General features: G+C 36.2%; 1 protein-coding gene across 7 annotated transcripts; it reads right to left on the bottom strand.

Moving 5' to 3' along the window:
* Positions 1–1,546: 1,546 nt before the first annotated feature.
* LOC136230148 (chaperone protein dnaJ 1, mitochondrial) lies at positions 1,547–10,374 on the bottom strand. Of its 7 annotated transcripts, none has more exons than XR_010689284.1 (20): positions 10,213–10,370; positions 9,980–10,085; positions 9,754–9,846; positions 9,561–9,652; positions 8,997–9,080; positions 8,781–8,819; positions 8,381–8,551; positions 8,247–8,288; positions 8,083–8,170; positions 7,344–7,408; positions 7,155–7,217; positions 7,001–7,073; positions 6,238–6,329; positions 5,207–5,278; positions 4,640–4,696; positions 4,098–4,146; positions 3,948–4,017; positions 3,030–3,125; positions 2,167–2,346; positions 1,547–1,846 (listed from the first exon to the last, which is right to left on the bottom strand). XR_010689284.1 is itself a non-coding variant. In XM_066019098.1 (19 exons), the coding sequence occupies exons 1-19, from the start codon at positions 10,240–10,242 to the stop codon at positions 2,247–2,249; spliced, it is 1,386 nt and encodes a 461-aa protein (XP_065875170.1). In that variant the 5' UTR covers positions 10,243–10,374; the 3' UTR covers positions 1,547–2,246. The 7 variants fall into 7 exon arrangements, 4 of the variants coding, with proteins under 4 accessions (XP_065875170.1, XP_065875169.1, XP_065875172.1 ...); XR_010689283.1 differs by having other exon boundaries at positions 1,547–1,894; XR_010689282.1 differs by having other exon boundaries at positions 1,547–2,054.
* Between the last annotated feature and the right edge of the window lie 5,451 nt (positions 10,375–15,825).

Consider the following 15,825-nt stretch of genomic DNA (forward strand, 5'->3'; position numbering starts at 1 on the left):
ACGACCGTAAGCGGCTTTCCATCTCAGGGCCAAACTCTCTTCCTATGGATCCCGCACATATTTCAAGAAATGAATCTGGTGACATACTTCCCTCACCATGTACCGTAGGAGCGTCAGGATCAACGCGACCAGCGTTCGCAATAGGATTGGCTGATGGTGTTACTAATGGTGTTTCAATCCCTGTTGAGGGATTAGACCCTCCACTCGTCATATCTTACAATGTGAACGAAACCCTTATTTGGTTAGGGTTCCACCTTCACCGCACCAATTGATGACTAGTGGAGAATTTTCGATTAGCTTCCGTCCCTGTGGGGGCGTCGTTGGGTTCGACGGGGGAAGCTCCGATGCCAAAGTCAGTATCAAGTATGGGGGAATAAATTGAATTGACAAAGTAGGGATTCTAGGATTGTGAGAATGTGTACCTTGATAGCTTGAGATGCAAGCTATATATAGTCATGAAGTTGTAACCCTTAGTAACTAGAAAATCTCCATTAATGCTTTATTAATGGCGGTTACTGGTTTCCTTTAAGTATGTCTGTTAGCTTATTAATAGCTCATTAATTGCCTTTATTGAGTAATCGGCTCAGCTGTTCAACTGGCGGATCGAAGGGTGATGGCGGATCTAACGTAGGTTGGACTACGGATCTCGTGTGGCGGAGTTTTGATGATCCGCCCGTCGGATGTCTTTGCTTGATACGCCATGGCCTTCTTTGACCGGTTCAATACGCGGTCGTTTGGGTAAATATCTTCTTTGATCCCTTAGATAATATCCCGATGTTATCAGTCCTTGAGGTCCAATTGAGCGGGACTGAGAAGACATATAGAAAATGTAGATGACAAGATCCATGACCGATAAAACCGTTCGATGAATTATTTTTAAAATTGGTCCAATTTAGAGGTAAAAATTGTTCTAGACTGTCAACCTTACAGGTAAAATCGCATCATTCTAAACGTTAGAGGTAAAATTACTCCTTGCTGTAAACATTAAAGGTATTTTTGCACTTTATCCCTTTATTCTAAAATAAGAGAAAGTGAAAAGGAACTTGATGCTTTAGCCTTAGGATGAGAATTTTCTACAAAATAATCTTTGCTGAGAAAAATATTCCCCTGATGTTGTACAAAACCAGGCCTAAAGTTGTACAAAACAAGTTTAAAACATTGCTTTCAAATGTAATGAACTTGTGAATGTCATATCTGATACAATTCATGCCTGTTTCAATATAAATAATCCATTGAATACAAATGTTATATGTCAGGTTTTACGTCTGATGCCAGTGCCAGGTGTCAGAACTAACACTGCCAGATATCAAAACAGACATTTATAGGAATCCAATTAAAAAAAATTAGATAAGGACAAATCTACCCGCTCCCATTCTCAAAATCAAGGCAAACCACAAACCTCCGTAAATATTTAAAGTGAAATTTACAAATTACCTACCAATAAGGTGCTAAATTTTGACCGAGTTATCGAACCTCAAATCTGACAACCAGTATCATACGTAATCTGACATGGTTAAAAATAGCATTACAACGGAAAAAAAAAAAATTTTGACTCATAGATACCATTGGATATATCCAGACCAGCATAATACATAATACTAATGACAAGCGACGTTAATCCATTCTAAAATCACCCAAATAAGCTCATTCGGGCCCAATTGTAAAGTTACAGTCTTGTATGTATTTACTTCAACAGAGAAATATTTTTAGAGTTCTGCTTCTGGTATTTACATCGCAAATGGAAATCAAATAATGTTTTTGATTCAAGAATCATATACATTGATTTATTCTGTCTGTATCCATATCTTCTTGAGTAATGCTTTTTTCTCAATTCTCACCAATTCATCTGAGTGTAAAAATGAGTTGTTATAAAAGAGATTGCACTATCCACCATCTGAAAAATGTGAACTAATTTTCAAATTTCATCTTCATCTAGTTTTCTTTCGGAAAACTCTCCCCGTCTTTATTCGATTAAGTTTGAATCACTGATAAATCAAATGCTGCAACTGTGATTTGGAACTATCATTTCTGATAATACCAAACAAGCACTCCCCCTCCCCGAATAAGTAGATCAATTGGCGTAAATTAGAAAATGCAAGACGACTTAAATTGACGAAGAGAAAATGCTATCGTGTTTCTGCTGATGTCAGTGTTAGAAATAGATACCTTCCATCAGTAGACTTCTCATTATATGTAAATGGAGGGTTTAATGCTTCTTTCGATGGAATGCCACCTCCAGTCCGTATTCATCCTGTGATTTTGTTAAGGAACAGCAGGACTAGCATGAACACGGAAAATTCAAGCATAAATTTCGGGCTCATCATATGCTCAAGAAAATGCTGCCACCTGTAAGTTCAACCAGTAGATAGCTGCTGGTAAAGCCTGTTACCCATTTCAGGATCCTCATTAAATAAAGTGAGAAGAAAATTTTACTGAAGAAGCCAACCATTTGCAGTTAATATCTAGGCATTTGATATATACTACTCCAAATTGAAATATCAGATAACTCGTTCGATCTAGTTCTCTTAACCAATACTAGTTTACTACTCGAAAATGCTAACAAATTGATTAAGTTCGAAAGGAATGCCGCAATTGGAAGACAAAAGAACAGTCATTAAGATAAGGAATGTAAAACAGATCTGTAACTAATAACTTTATTCAATCAGTGTCAATTTAGTTCCATCTAAGATCCAAAAGAGGCCAAATGAAATTACCAATCACAATTATATATTAACAGCAGCAGCAATTTGAATAGTTTTCCTTTTAATTTATTTGAAGTGTTCATATTCATGTTCATGTTCATGCATAGTACATACTACCAAGTCAAACATCAATTTGCATTTGTTTCACTCTAGACCTCGTCTATCAGATGATTATTGTGCATGATCATCAACGCAAGTAAATTTAGCAGATTATCAATAAACAATCACACCATGGTTAAAATATATTAAATTAAAAAGCAAATATAGTACAAAATATAGCACAGGCAGACTCTGATAGAAAAAACATTGTCGAAAACACATGCTTACCAATTACTATCATTGAGGGTTCTGTTATGATTGTTTATCTCCTCCAGAGCAAATTCTTCTAATATGGCACGTTGGCGTTCATTTAGTGCGCTATAACTAGAATAAGAAAAAAAAAAGATATGAGATCATCTGCACATTCTATTTTGATGTTTTGCTCTTGGTAACATGATAGCAAAACATATGCCAGTGCATAATTATGGAGCTTCCTATTCAGATATTGTACTAATTCTAAAAACAAATTTGTAAAGATCAAGTGATCAAGAGAGCCACACTGGTTGACCAATGCATGTAGATCATAAGAAAATTGATACAAGCATTGCGTATCCTGACAGAAAAAAAGTTTTGCACTCCTAGTCGTGAAAACTCTCTTTTGCAGCAACAAAATATAAATAACCCTAAATGGGAATTCACCAAGGAACCAGAAGGCATGCATTTGATTACACACAAAAATGTGCTAAGCTGAGACATATTCAATCAAGGTGGTTTATTTTAGTTGAAACTTGTCTTAGGTTTTCATTGGGTCCAATCCCACAGCTTATGTTATAGATGTGTGACACTTCTACCCACTAGGCATTAGTTTTGAATACTCTAGATCCCAAAGTCTTGTTGCTGCCCCAAGTGTTCAGCACCTTTTTAGAAGTAATCTCATTTCCACACTTGCTAAGCACTATGTAACATATATAGCATATGTTCATACATAAAATAATTTGAATAAGAATCTAGCTTGTGTAATACATCTTGGTTTAGAAATTCACAGTTCCACAACAGATCCCAAAGCTATATTCATGCTATAGAATAATTTGAATAAGAATCTAGCTTGAAATGACAACTCCCATCTTTATATGAACAAGATACCTGAAACTTGACTAACATGAACCTCCCTCCCAGGGAAAAGATAAAGGAAACATGAGAGCTTACGTGGGGAAGTTAATACGAAACCGAACAAATTGGTCCCCATGGTTTACAAGGAAACCGTGCTTTGGTAGTCCTACAAGAACTCAAACATGTAAGAAGATTTTTGAGGAATGAAAGGTGTAGATTGAAGAAGCCAGAGTATCAATAATATACCTTTGCCTCTCAATACAAGCAATTGTCCAGGTTGAACCCCCTTTGGTATCTGAAAGAGGGCATGAGGAGTTTGTATCAGTAACCAGAACAATGCGTTAACTCTTATGAAAACAACTAGTGTTGCTGGTTACAAATTTTCAGAAGAAATAATTTATGGGGTCAAAATCATTGGACAAGGCAATATATTTTTAACTTGCTCATCGTTAGTCTTTACTGTCCATATCCTTCAATTATAAATTTTGCCACATCCACAAGCAAACCATGCCAGTTCTTAACATGCTTCCATATTCAAGCAAATTGTATTTTTTACTAAACTTAGCTCGTCAAACTACAGGAATTCAAGGCACACTGGACTATGTTGTGAATCCCTCTCATCTTTCTTATCAGCAAAATAAAGCATCCATTTCCAATCCTAGTAGAAATCATTAAATCTTGATCACAGTAGATGTAGATGCTCCAACTTATTCAAAATTGCAAGCAAAAATGTTCATGTTTTTCACTTTGATAATTACTCAAAAAATTGTAAGGTACAAACTTTCTACCTTCACTTGGAATTTTCCAGCCAAAGTTGGTACATCAACCATACCACCGAGCATGGCCTGCAAGAGAAATATATAGAAGAAAAGAAAAAATTTGATCCATTGACAAAAAATACCTATATTGAAAAATCTATGAATGCATAAATATGCATGGATTTTTGGCACTTATCCCTAGCACTAAAATGAAGATCCAAGACAGAATATTATGAATTCAGTTGCATTAACAGTATGGATGAGACAATGGTTACCATGCCAGAAACTCAGAACCACCTAACTTCAATCGTATTTTCAAAAGCTCAGCACTGAGTGATCATCAACATGCAAAACTTAGGGAACACAAAAGAGTACAGAGACATCCGTTTTAGATTCTAATGTCACATGCATCGTAAAGCTTAATCTATGCAGACAATTTGACTAATGTTTCAAAAAAGAAAACACATAAACAATAACAATGCATGTCAATGCTCAATAGAAAGACTTGTGATCAAAAGCAGTGAGTATATATCTATTCCCTGGAAATAATCTAAAGGAAACAAAAAAGCTACTTTTTCGTGTGAATTCAGTTCTTACTTGAGTAAAGCTAATATTAGCATCCACGTAGATATCTGCTCCATCCCTAGTAAAGATAAGATCATCGGCTACCTGCATTTTCACAAGAGGCAAATTATTTCAATTTCGAGAATGCAAAATCATTAACCACATTGAAGATCCAAATTACAAGGCAATGCTAGAAAAAGAGAGCGATTCTAGAATAAATGGAGTCATATTCTATTTCTGGAAAATGGCAACTGCCAATTATCATAAAAATAAACATCACACTCTCGTATATCCCAGGTAACTATAAAGACAACTAAAGGGAGAGCTCATAACAACTGATTACCACACATTATAAAAAGGAGATATGCCATGAATTTTAGACCAATAAAGAGGAATAATTTTAATAAAGAGTTTCCCAGTATTAAGAGGCTTTAACATCAATTAAAAAAGGAAATATAATGTTATCTTCTTAGTGAAGACAGGCAGAGTAGCAGTTATCTAATGGTTCCATAAAAAAAAAAAAAAAATTACAAGCTTTTGGCACATGAAAACAAAGTTACAACCAATTATCTCATAGAAAAGTTCATAGGCAACAACATTTTCTCATGGTAATCACTTAAACGTTCAGACAAGAATATGAACAGAAAAGAGAAATGAAGGATCTAAAACAATAGCATATTATCTACCCAATAGAAAGAAAGCAAAATTTCGACACTAAAAGCTTTATGATTGACTTGTATGAGGAAGGTATTTAGCATTGTAACCCGTGAAAGGATAAAATATCAAAAATAGAATGTGCCTTGATGTTAATAAATAAGCTGCCAGGTGATATCTAATCAAAGAAGTTCATAGTCAACAACATTTCCTCATGGTAATAACTTGAGACATTACAGACAAGAAGATGAACAGAAAAGAGAAATGAAGGATCTAAAACAATAGCATATAATCTACGCAATATAAAGAATGCAAAATTTCAACAATAAAAGTTTTATAATTGACTTGCTTGAGAAAGATATTTAGCACTGAAATGCATGAAAGGTTTAAATATAAAAAATAGAATGTGCCTTGATTTTAATAAATAAGTTGCCAGCTTGACGCCCACGTCCGCCAGAATTACCAGCACCTGGAACACTGATTGTATCTCCAGAATCGAGACCTAAAACATTTATTCAATAAAAATCAGAGTGAAAGACATAAAGATGAACACTGATTAGAAGTGCATGAACAATATCATAAACGGTGCCGAAGATACAAAACACAGAGAAGTACTAAAGCAAGATGTCTCCTGTTTACTTCATCCTGCATATCACTTGCTCACGAGTCCAATAAAGAAACCAAAGTAAATTTAGGATTTAAACATGGAGAGCATGTTCAATTTTGGTCCTCAGTTGTATTCTTTTCAATTTCTAAAAGTCCTTCAGTAAGGTGCCTTGCATACAAGTCCAATAAAGAAACAAAACTCATACTTATTGGACAACAGTTTTTTTTAAAAGACAAACCTAAAAGAGGTAGTGCATACATAACAGATGGAGATTCTTCCTGCAAAATAATTAACGATACAATATGATATTCCTAAATCATGAAGCTACTGGCAGAAGTACTCATCATAGACATAAATTCCATGTTTTGTTACGCCACCATGTGATGGCTGGTTTAACAATTATGGTGACTAGTGAATACTGAGCCATGATTTGCAGTAATAATTGTGTTGAGACCAAGTCCACGGAAATAATTTAGTTAACCCCATCCTTCCCATTTATAAGTAGGAAAATCTTAGAGGATCTAGTCCCCCACATCCAACCTTCACACAGAACCATGAAAACCAACCTGCCGGTACTTTAACTTTAATTTCTTTAACACCTCCAATTACTCCTGATCCTCTGCATGACATACAATACTCCTGCACCAAATGAATAAACCATAACTAACAGATCTAAGATAGAAAAATTAAATGGATCTGTTGCTGGAACCCAAGTCTAACCTTTATGATTCGACCTGCCCCTTTACAGCTACTGCATGTTGACGTAAATGGTGGAACTGTGATCTGGTTGAATTCTTCCATGTTATAATAGAAAAATAATACAAAAAGAAATCTATGTAACAAAAAAGTTAATATTTTCATGCTGATTACACACTAATTGTCATCGGTTTAGATCTTACTGAAACTTACTTTTCCAATGCCCCTGCAAATTGGGCAAATTTTGGTTGTGGCATCAACTGGAAAGCCACGCCCATCTGCGTTATGGGAATACACAGGGAATTAGGAATCAATCATTCGTAGCAAGATGTTAAAAAACTTGAAGCACACAACAAAAAGAGAAGCTAATTCTAGATATTCTTTTCTGAATGTTTTCTACCAATTTATTCTTTTCAGTCTTCCAAAAAAAGTTCCTCCTATGAATTTACAGAGAAAAAAAGAACCCACCAATTCTTATCTTCCATGTTAGAAGCATGGAGCATATTTCAGCCTTCAAAAGGCTCCAAATTACGCATTACCCCTCCCACCCAATAAATAAAAGGGCGGCCCGGTCGCATTACGCGTCCCCGCTGAGCGAGGGTCCGGGGAGGGGTCCCACCACAAGGGTGTATTGGGGGCAAGCCTTCCCTTGCCAATTTAATTGGCAAGAGGCCGCTCCTAAGACTCGAACCCGTGACCTCTGGTCACACGGCAACAACGTTTTACCGTTGCGCCAAGGCTCGCCCTCTCTCCCACCCAATAAATAAATGAAACAAATCAGTGAGGGCTACATTATTGAAACAAGATTCCCAATCTCATTAAATATGAAAAACAAATAGTGATAACATGCAAAGAAATTATTCATAATTTTAAACACATTATTCAAGATGTTTTGCTTCAAGGATCTCACATATGCGATATGATTTTAATAAAGTGTCAGTTAATTACTGACCACATGAATCACATGGAACATATGCATCAACAGACAAGTGCTTTACGCATCCACTTGCAGCTTCTGTAAAAGAGAGAACTAGCTCCGCCTATATCATTTCAACAAAATAACATGTGTCAAGCTCAAAAAAAAAAAAAAAATCAGTTCAAAATAAGCACAATCACCTGGATGTCTGGTGAAAGCTGATTGGTTTCATCTTCAAAAACCTGCAAAGAATGAAATGACTTGTAGTTTCAGGATCCCTATAATGAAGGACTACTAGATCAAGCTGAACTGTTTAATAGAGATTACACTGTACCTCCGAGAATATTTTTTGGAATGAATCAGAGAAAATAGTTTGATATGAATATGTAAAGCCCCCTGCATTTCCAGCACCATACCTATTCCTTGCTGCATCATCGGCACCATATCCAAACCAATCAGCATTATGTCCACCATATTCTGGTCTCTCTGAGCTTCTAGAATGCCTCTTCACAAGACATAAGAATAAAAAGAGCAATTAAGTTAGTTCTTTACGGGAGTTAACACAAAATGCATGCTTTCAAGTCAACACATGTTGACTGTTACCTTTAAGAATCTAGAAGTCAGCATAAAAGCAGTGTAGACAAGAAAAGAGTTAATGAATACTCAGTAAAGCATAAATTGATTTGGACAACCTCTGGAACTTCCAAAACTTCAAAGAGAAAGAGAATTCTTACAGTGTCATATTCGGCCCTCTTCTGAGAATCCTTCAATGTCTGAATTTTACAAAGCAAGGGTAAAGACATCAATATCACATAACTGAATTTCTAACAAACTGATAAACTTTCCCACCGTCAAGGAGATAAAACTATAGTAATTCCTTGCTAAGAGAAACCACGGAGGAAGCACTAAAATCATGACAAATGATATATCAACCAATAAACAATACAAACCTCATAAGCTTCTCGTACTTCTTGAAATTTTCTCTTTGCAGACGGATTATTCTTATTTGCATCTGGATGATACTTCTTTGCTAGCTGCAGAAATAATATAAAGAGCAATGAGAAGAAAGGCGTAGAACTCGTTTCTTTTCTTTCTTTTAAAAGAAATCTTGATAGAAATGTTCTATGGCTCCAAGAGAGCGTGATATTAAAAACCTATATTCATTAACTTTCTCCAAATATTAAACGCAAAACAAAGATCACAGCATATATCTTCTGAGCAATCAAGGGAACTTCTAGTTGGTGGACATTTGACACTGATTATAAACATGAAGTCAAATAGCTTTTTCCATTGCACATCATAAATGTTTAATTAATTTCATGGAGTAGTCCATAAGGTATTCCCATACTTCACCCAATATTATTGCTCTTTATGTAGAAACACATTTAATAGAATCACTTACAAAGTCGTATGTAAAATGGATGCAACTATATTACATAGGTCAAACTGATGCAAAGAAATAGATTCACAAAATCGCATCTTGGCCAGAGATGCAACTCTCAAGTTGTACTCACCGAATGGAAAGCCTTTTTTATCTCACTTTGGCTAGCATTTTCAGAAACACCAAGAACTTCATAGTAACTCGGTTCCTTAGAGCAATGGATTCCTGAAAACAGAATAATAATTAAAAATTAAATATAATTATCAATGAATTCAACTTCAAATAAAGGTGCATTCTCCTACTTCAGTGCAAAAGGAGTTAAAGACCTGTGCCATGGATATATCTGCACTTGATCAGCTGCATTTCAGCCGTCATAAAACCATTACGTTTCCCAGTATCAAAACAACAACTGTGCAAAACTTATCCAAGAAAAAATAAATTTAAGCTAAAGGATTACAAATTAGGACAAAATATAATCACATATGGAAGTACTACAAGCGCACAAAATTTAGCACTTAATAAATTAGCTCAAGTTTGAGACAAAGAACATACATCGATCACGATAAAAGTCTTGGTGTAAATTAGAGATATTCCGGAGCCAATGTCCTCCATCGACAGCCGATTCTACGACAGAAGAAGATATCAAATGCCGCCGGCACTGAGCAGAAGAAATTTCCAAGCAAATAACTATGAGAAGTATCAAATTTGCAGGGAACATTGCTTTCAAAGAGCTTAAAAAAAAATCGGTTGTAATTTCTTAAGTACATAGGTTTTACAAGACTTACTAGCGCTGATATCCAACCGTATCTTCCCATTTTGGAGTTTAGACAGTGATAATCGGAAAAGAAGAAAAGAGGTAAAAGAAATGAGGGTGGCACTGGAACGGAGCCGTGCTGCCGTAGTGTTGAGCAAGAAATGAATTTCCGATTATTCACGAATATCTGTACAGAGGCTTCTAGGTCCAAAGTAAAGTAAAACGGCGTCGTTTAGTTATTAAAAATTAAGGAATAGAAGTGTAAATTTGCTTAGATGTTTAGGGCAAGTATATATACACACTAATGTAACACAACATTTCTAATACCAAGCATTTTTTAGCTCAATGGAAGAGTCAACATTTGACTTATTGGAATGTCGAAAGCAAACTCAGCCTGGGTTTAAATTCTTTTTGCCCTACTAAGACCAACATGATACAGTAAAACATCTATATAGGAATACACTTGGGACCGGGCTATTTGTATAACAAATGGAAGGTTATTACTAAATAGAGTTTGGTCAACACATAAAATTTTAATTTTTTTTATCATAGGCATGCATGGTTTATATATAATGTATAACAATAGAACAAATTAAATATTTAGAATTTCAATTTAGAGTTTAGGTTTTCAAAATATAGATAATTGGAAGATTTTTATGGAAAAAATGTAAACACCAACGAGAATACTAAATATTTATAATTTCAAGTTGTAGTTTGTGTTTCCAACTCATAGATAATTTCAATATATATATATATATATATATCATTATTATTATATAGAGGCATAGTTTCTAAAGGTGGGACTTGAAAAGTGTATAACAAATAACGTTTGGGAGGTTATTCCTATTTATAACTGGCCCAAGTTGGGACCGAGTTTTTTTATAACAAAATAGAGGTTATTCCTATATAGAGTATTCCTATATAGAGGTTTTACTGTACCATTTTTTTTATCTCGATACGATTAGTGAAGAAAAAAAAGACGGACAACTTTTCATTTGTTAGGATATATGAGCATCCCGCAAATGAAAATGGAGATTATCTCTATAAAATATAGTTTATGATGGTTGAGGTGTGTGACACCATATGCCTCCACCTTTGACCCTATGTAAGATTTTTATTTTATCTAAATTCAAAATTGGTATATGTCTCGTTATCTAGATCCAATTTCCAAAAAAAAATAGACCATATATCTTGAATACAAATCAAAACAATGGAAAAGATTAGGATTAACTTGTAAGTTGCAATTGGCAGAGAATGAAAAAAGGCCATTAGTGTCTAGCATGAGAACTGGAAAGGTGTTTCGATAAGGGAACGCCAATGGTTAAGCATATTAGCCATGGACGACAGCGTAAAGTTATATTAAAATGTGAAGATTGCATAATAGTATAGGATAAGATTTTATGCTTATATTGTATTTAGATAAGGTATCATTAAATTATAAGGTAAATTAAGGTAAAAGTTTAATAAAGTTTGTTGTATTTGGTTTAAAGGTAAATAAAGATAAAATTATGTTAAAATTACTATTGTATTTTATGATAAAATGAGTACAGCCCTACTTCCTATTTAAAGCGGAGAGAACATTTTTGTAACATAAAATTTCAGTACGATGAATTAAGGTTGTTCAAAATTGTATGAGTTATTATAATCCACCTTATCTCAACTCATCTAACCCATGAAACTAGTTATAATTTATTGGATGGGTTTAATGGTTTATAAATTTGATATTAAGTGGTTTATCATAAACTATCTAAGAACTCATTTAAATTTTCAATTCTCTCATTTCATTCTATTAGGCTGAAAAATGATTTATATAAAAAAAAGATGTGGACACTTAACACTCTATATATGTGTGTGTGTGTTTGTGAATAAATGGAGTAAACGGTCTCTAACCCATTTACTGATCCATTTATGGCCCGTTCGTAACCTAATCAGTTAGAGTTAGGGTCTTTAGGTTTAACCTATAAATAGATAGTTATGGAGACTAAACCTAATACCCTAATAGCACAATACTCAGAGAAACTGCATAAGACAATCCCTATGTTCCCTCTCGCATAGCTGCCGCCCCCTCTTGTTCTCGGATTGTGTTTTTAGTTCATGGAACAACGGAGATTGCTCCTTTAGTGTGTAACCTCCTAGATTGGTGATACGAAGTCAAGGTTGATTACTTGCGACATTGTTCAACGAATATGCGCTACAAGAGGTAATCCTAAATCTGTTGATTTATTTATTCATGTATCCGGATTCCTTACCCGTTCCTTAGAGGTTAGAGAAATCCATTATGGCTATTTTAAAGAGCTTTCATTGGTATCAGAGCCCTTTTAGCTCCGTGTTCCATCTGTTACGAACTTTTTATAATGATTTATGATTCTATTAATTTGTTTGATTGGATGAATGCATGCTTGGTTGAGTCATGTCTTAAATATGTGTTTTTAATGTATCTCGGGATGTTTTTAGTCTGCCGAAATCTCCCTGTGGCTGATGAAATTTTCTGCGCATTTAAGGATTTAACGCATACCAATTAGGGTCTGTTTATGTTATTACGCCTATGTCCAGTCGCCAAAAACCGAAACCGACCACACCATCAAACTCATAGACCCCGAAAAACCTCTCATGGGATAAAGTTTTGAGGCTGTCGGACGCCAGGAAGGCGGTGCGTGGCCTACAAATGTCGTCGGCCACCTCCCACACGCGTAGTGTGTGTGGCGCGTGCGTGTGGCGTCTCCAGACATCTGCTTGGCGTCGATTTTTTTCAATCTACTCGTGTTGAAACACCTTTCCACATGATTTTGATTTGACAAAAGTATTTATGTATGATAAAAATATTCCAACACATTAAATTTAAATGCTTTGATTTATTCATACTGATGTGTTTGTTCAATGTTGAGTTATTTGATTTATAAGACATTAAGATGATAAAAAGCCTAAAAGCCCATAAGTGGAAGTCAAGCCCAAGTCAACAGATCAAGACCTCACGGCCCATGAAGACAAAACACAGTCGTTCTAAGTAAAATGCCAGCCCAGCATGAAGAAGGATCGAGAAGCCTTTAGCTAAATGGCTTCAAGACGAAGCTGCTGAGTTGAGCGACAAGGTAGTCAGGTCAGTGGCAAAACAGAACAAACTTCAAGACAAAGTATTTCTACTTTGGGTAAAGCTCAGAAGGCGCAGGAAGCTGTCTGGAAGACTTTGCCATAAATGTGGGAACATTCTGTTTCATCTGACGAAAAGCTGTTGAGCACTGGCGAAGACAGAAGATACAAGAATATGATTGGCCGAAGACGCTGAGCATGTACTGAGTGAAAGCGACAGGAAGCCGTTTGGCTCCAACGGTTATTTCGAAATTCGAAATCACCGGTGCTTGAAGTGTCACTATAAATAGGCCTCTCAAATGCTTCATTCGATGCAGATCTTCAATTAAGTCGAAACGCTGACCAAATACATACTTGAAGTTCTGTGAGAAAAGCAAAGCAAATCTTACACCAATTCCAATCTTGTGTAAAAGTCTAGAGTGATTTTATTCATCTAAAGAGTCTTAGCAATTGTTGTTTAAGACAAACACTTATCATTTCTAGAAGTATAGAAAGGAGAAGCTGAGTACTCGGTTATAGTACTCAGCGGTAGTAATAGGAGTGAGTAGAGGAATAGAAGAAGGTACTCTTGTATACTCAGCTTCTGTTGTAAAAGGTTTCGTGCTCTACCTGTAAAGAGCTCAGTAGAGGATTCAAAAAGCTCGGAACGAGTTCCGGGGACTGGACGTAGGCGGAGAGGCCGAACCAGGATATGTTTGCTGAGTAACATATTTCTAACCCTTAACTCCTTTATATATTGCTTGCTATAAAACTGACTAAGTAACGAACTCACGCTGAGTTAAGTGCATTGAGAAGCTGAGTTCAGGGATAGACTCAAGTGTTATCTCCTAACTCAACAAAAGAAACAAACTTAGTCACCAGTTGACTAAGCTTGTGTCTTAAACCACTCAGCACTGCTGTGTAAACCTTTTCTTAAAGAAAAGAAGTCAGCCTTAACGGACAAAATTTTTGAATAGTTCATATCCCCCCCCTTGGAACTAATCTTGTCACGTTACACGGGACCAACAAGTGGTATCAGAGCTTAAAAGCTCACTGAGCAGGATATAACTATCTTGAGCTGATCCCCACAATGGCTGAGAACAGCACTCATTTTCTCCCAGGAAATCAGACAACTCAGATTCTTCCTGAGGGACTGTCCATTACTCGGCCCCCTCTGTTCTTCGGGTCTAACTACACCTTTTGGAAGAACATAATGAAAAACTTCATTCAGGCAACAAATATGAGTGCATGGCTTTCCATAGTCCAAGGCCCATTTGTTCCTGTTGAAACTGTTGACGGCCAAACGGTTGTTAAAGCCGAAACTAAGTGGACAGAGGATGACCTCAAGAAGCTACAAAATCATGCTTCGGCTATAAACATGCTTCACTGTGCGTTAGATGCTGCAGAGTACCACAAAATTTCAGGTTGTGAGTCAGCACAGGAAATCTGGAAGAAACTGGAGGTCACCTATGAAGGAACCAACAAAGTTAAGGAGTCCAAGGTGAACCAGCACATGAGGTTGTACGAGCTGTTTGAAATGAATGATGATGAAGGAATCTCTGAAATGAACTCAAGATTCACAAACATAATCAACGAGCTCAAAAGACTTGGCAAGATCTTTACTGAGGAAGAGCAAGTCAAGAAGATACTGAGGAGTCTTCCCAAAAGCTGGCAAGCCAAGAAAACTGCTGTTGAGGAAGCTCAAGACCTGACCACCTACAAATATGATGAACTCATTGGATCTCTGCTGACCCATGAGATCTCAATGAAGAACTTTGAGGTAAAGGAGAAGTCTGAGGACAAGAAGCAACAGTCTCTTGTCATGAAAGCTGACTCCACTGATGGCAGCTCAACGGACGATGAAGAAATGGCCATGTTCACTAGAAAAATGAAAAGGTTGTTCAGAAAGAATGACAAATATTCTAAGAAGCCTTACAAGAAGTTTGACAAGTACAAAGCTGAGTCCAGCGACAGCAAGTACAAGAAGGACAGCTCAAAGCCTATTACATGCTTTGAATGTCATCAAACTGGCCATATCAAATCAAGTTGTCCTACCTTGAGGAAGGAAAAGAAGAACAGCAAGAAGGCAATGGTGGCAACCTGGAGTGACAGTGATGATTCATCATCATCAGAAGCTGATGCCACTAAGTCAGCAAAGATTTGCTTCATGGCTGATGAGCTTGCTGAGCCTTGTGTTTCTGAGCATGCTGACCCTTCCATTACATCTGACGATGAGGCACACTCAACTGAGGTAATATCACTACCCCTGCTCAGAAATGAAATGATAAATGCCTTGAGTGACCTCTACACACTTATCAAAAAGTGTAATAAGAAGGTTAGAGCACTCAGCAGGCGATGTGACGAGATTGAAGAGGTCAAACTCAGTGACCTTCGATATCTTCTCCAAGACAACTCAACTTTGCATAGCAACATAGAAACTATGCACAAGTTTGTCTCAAAGGTCCAATCAGATTCTAAGAAACTGAGAAAGGACATCACATCTATTCAGAACCAATTCAAAGTTTCGAATAAAAGAAATATTCCTCTGAACACTCAGTACCGAAGTACTAGTCAGCAG

Source organism: Euphorbia lathyris, chromosome 5 (assembly GCF_963576675.1).
Source record: "Euphorbia lathyris chromosome 5, ddEupLath1.1, whole genome shotgun sequence".
Lineage (NCBI taxonomy): Eukaryota > Viridiplantae > Streptophyta > Magnoliopsida > Malpighiales > Euphorbiaceae > Euphorbia > Euphorbia lathyris.

Excerpts from the sequence above, each read along its gene's own strand:
- LOC136230148 (XM_066019101.1), bottom strand. The coding sequence starts at position 10,242 with ATGGGAAGATACGGTTGGATATCAGCGCTA. Across the intron at positions 10,086-10,212 it reads ACGGTTGGATATCAGCGCTA|TGCCGGCGGCATTTGATATC; the intron begins GTAAGTCTTGTA and ends TCTTCTGCTCAG. Across the intron at positions 9,847-9,979 it reads AGACTTTTATCGTGATCGAT|TTTTGCACAGTTGTTGTTTT; the intron begins GTATGTTCTTTG and ends TTCTTGGATAAG.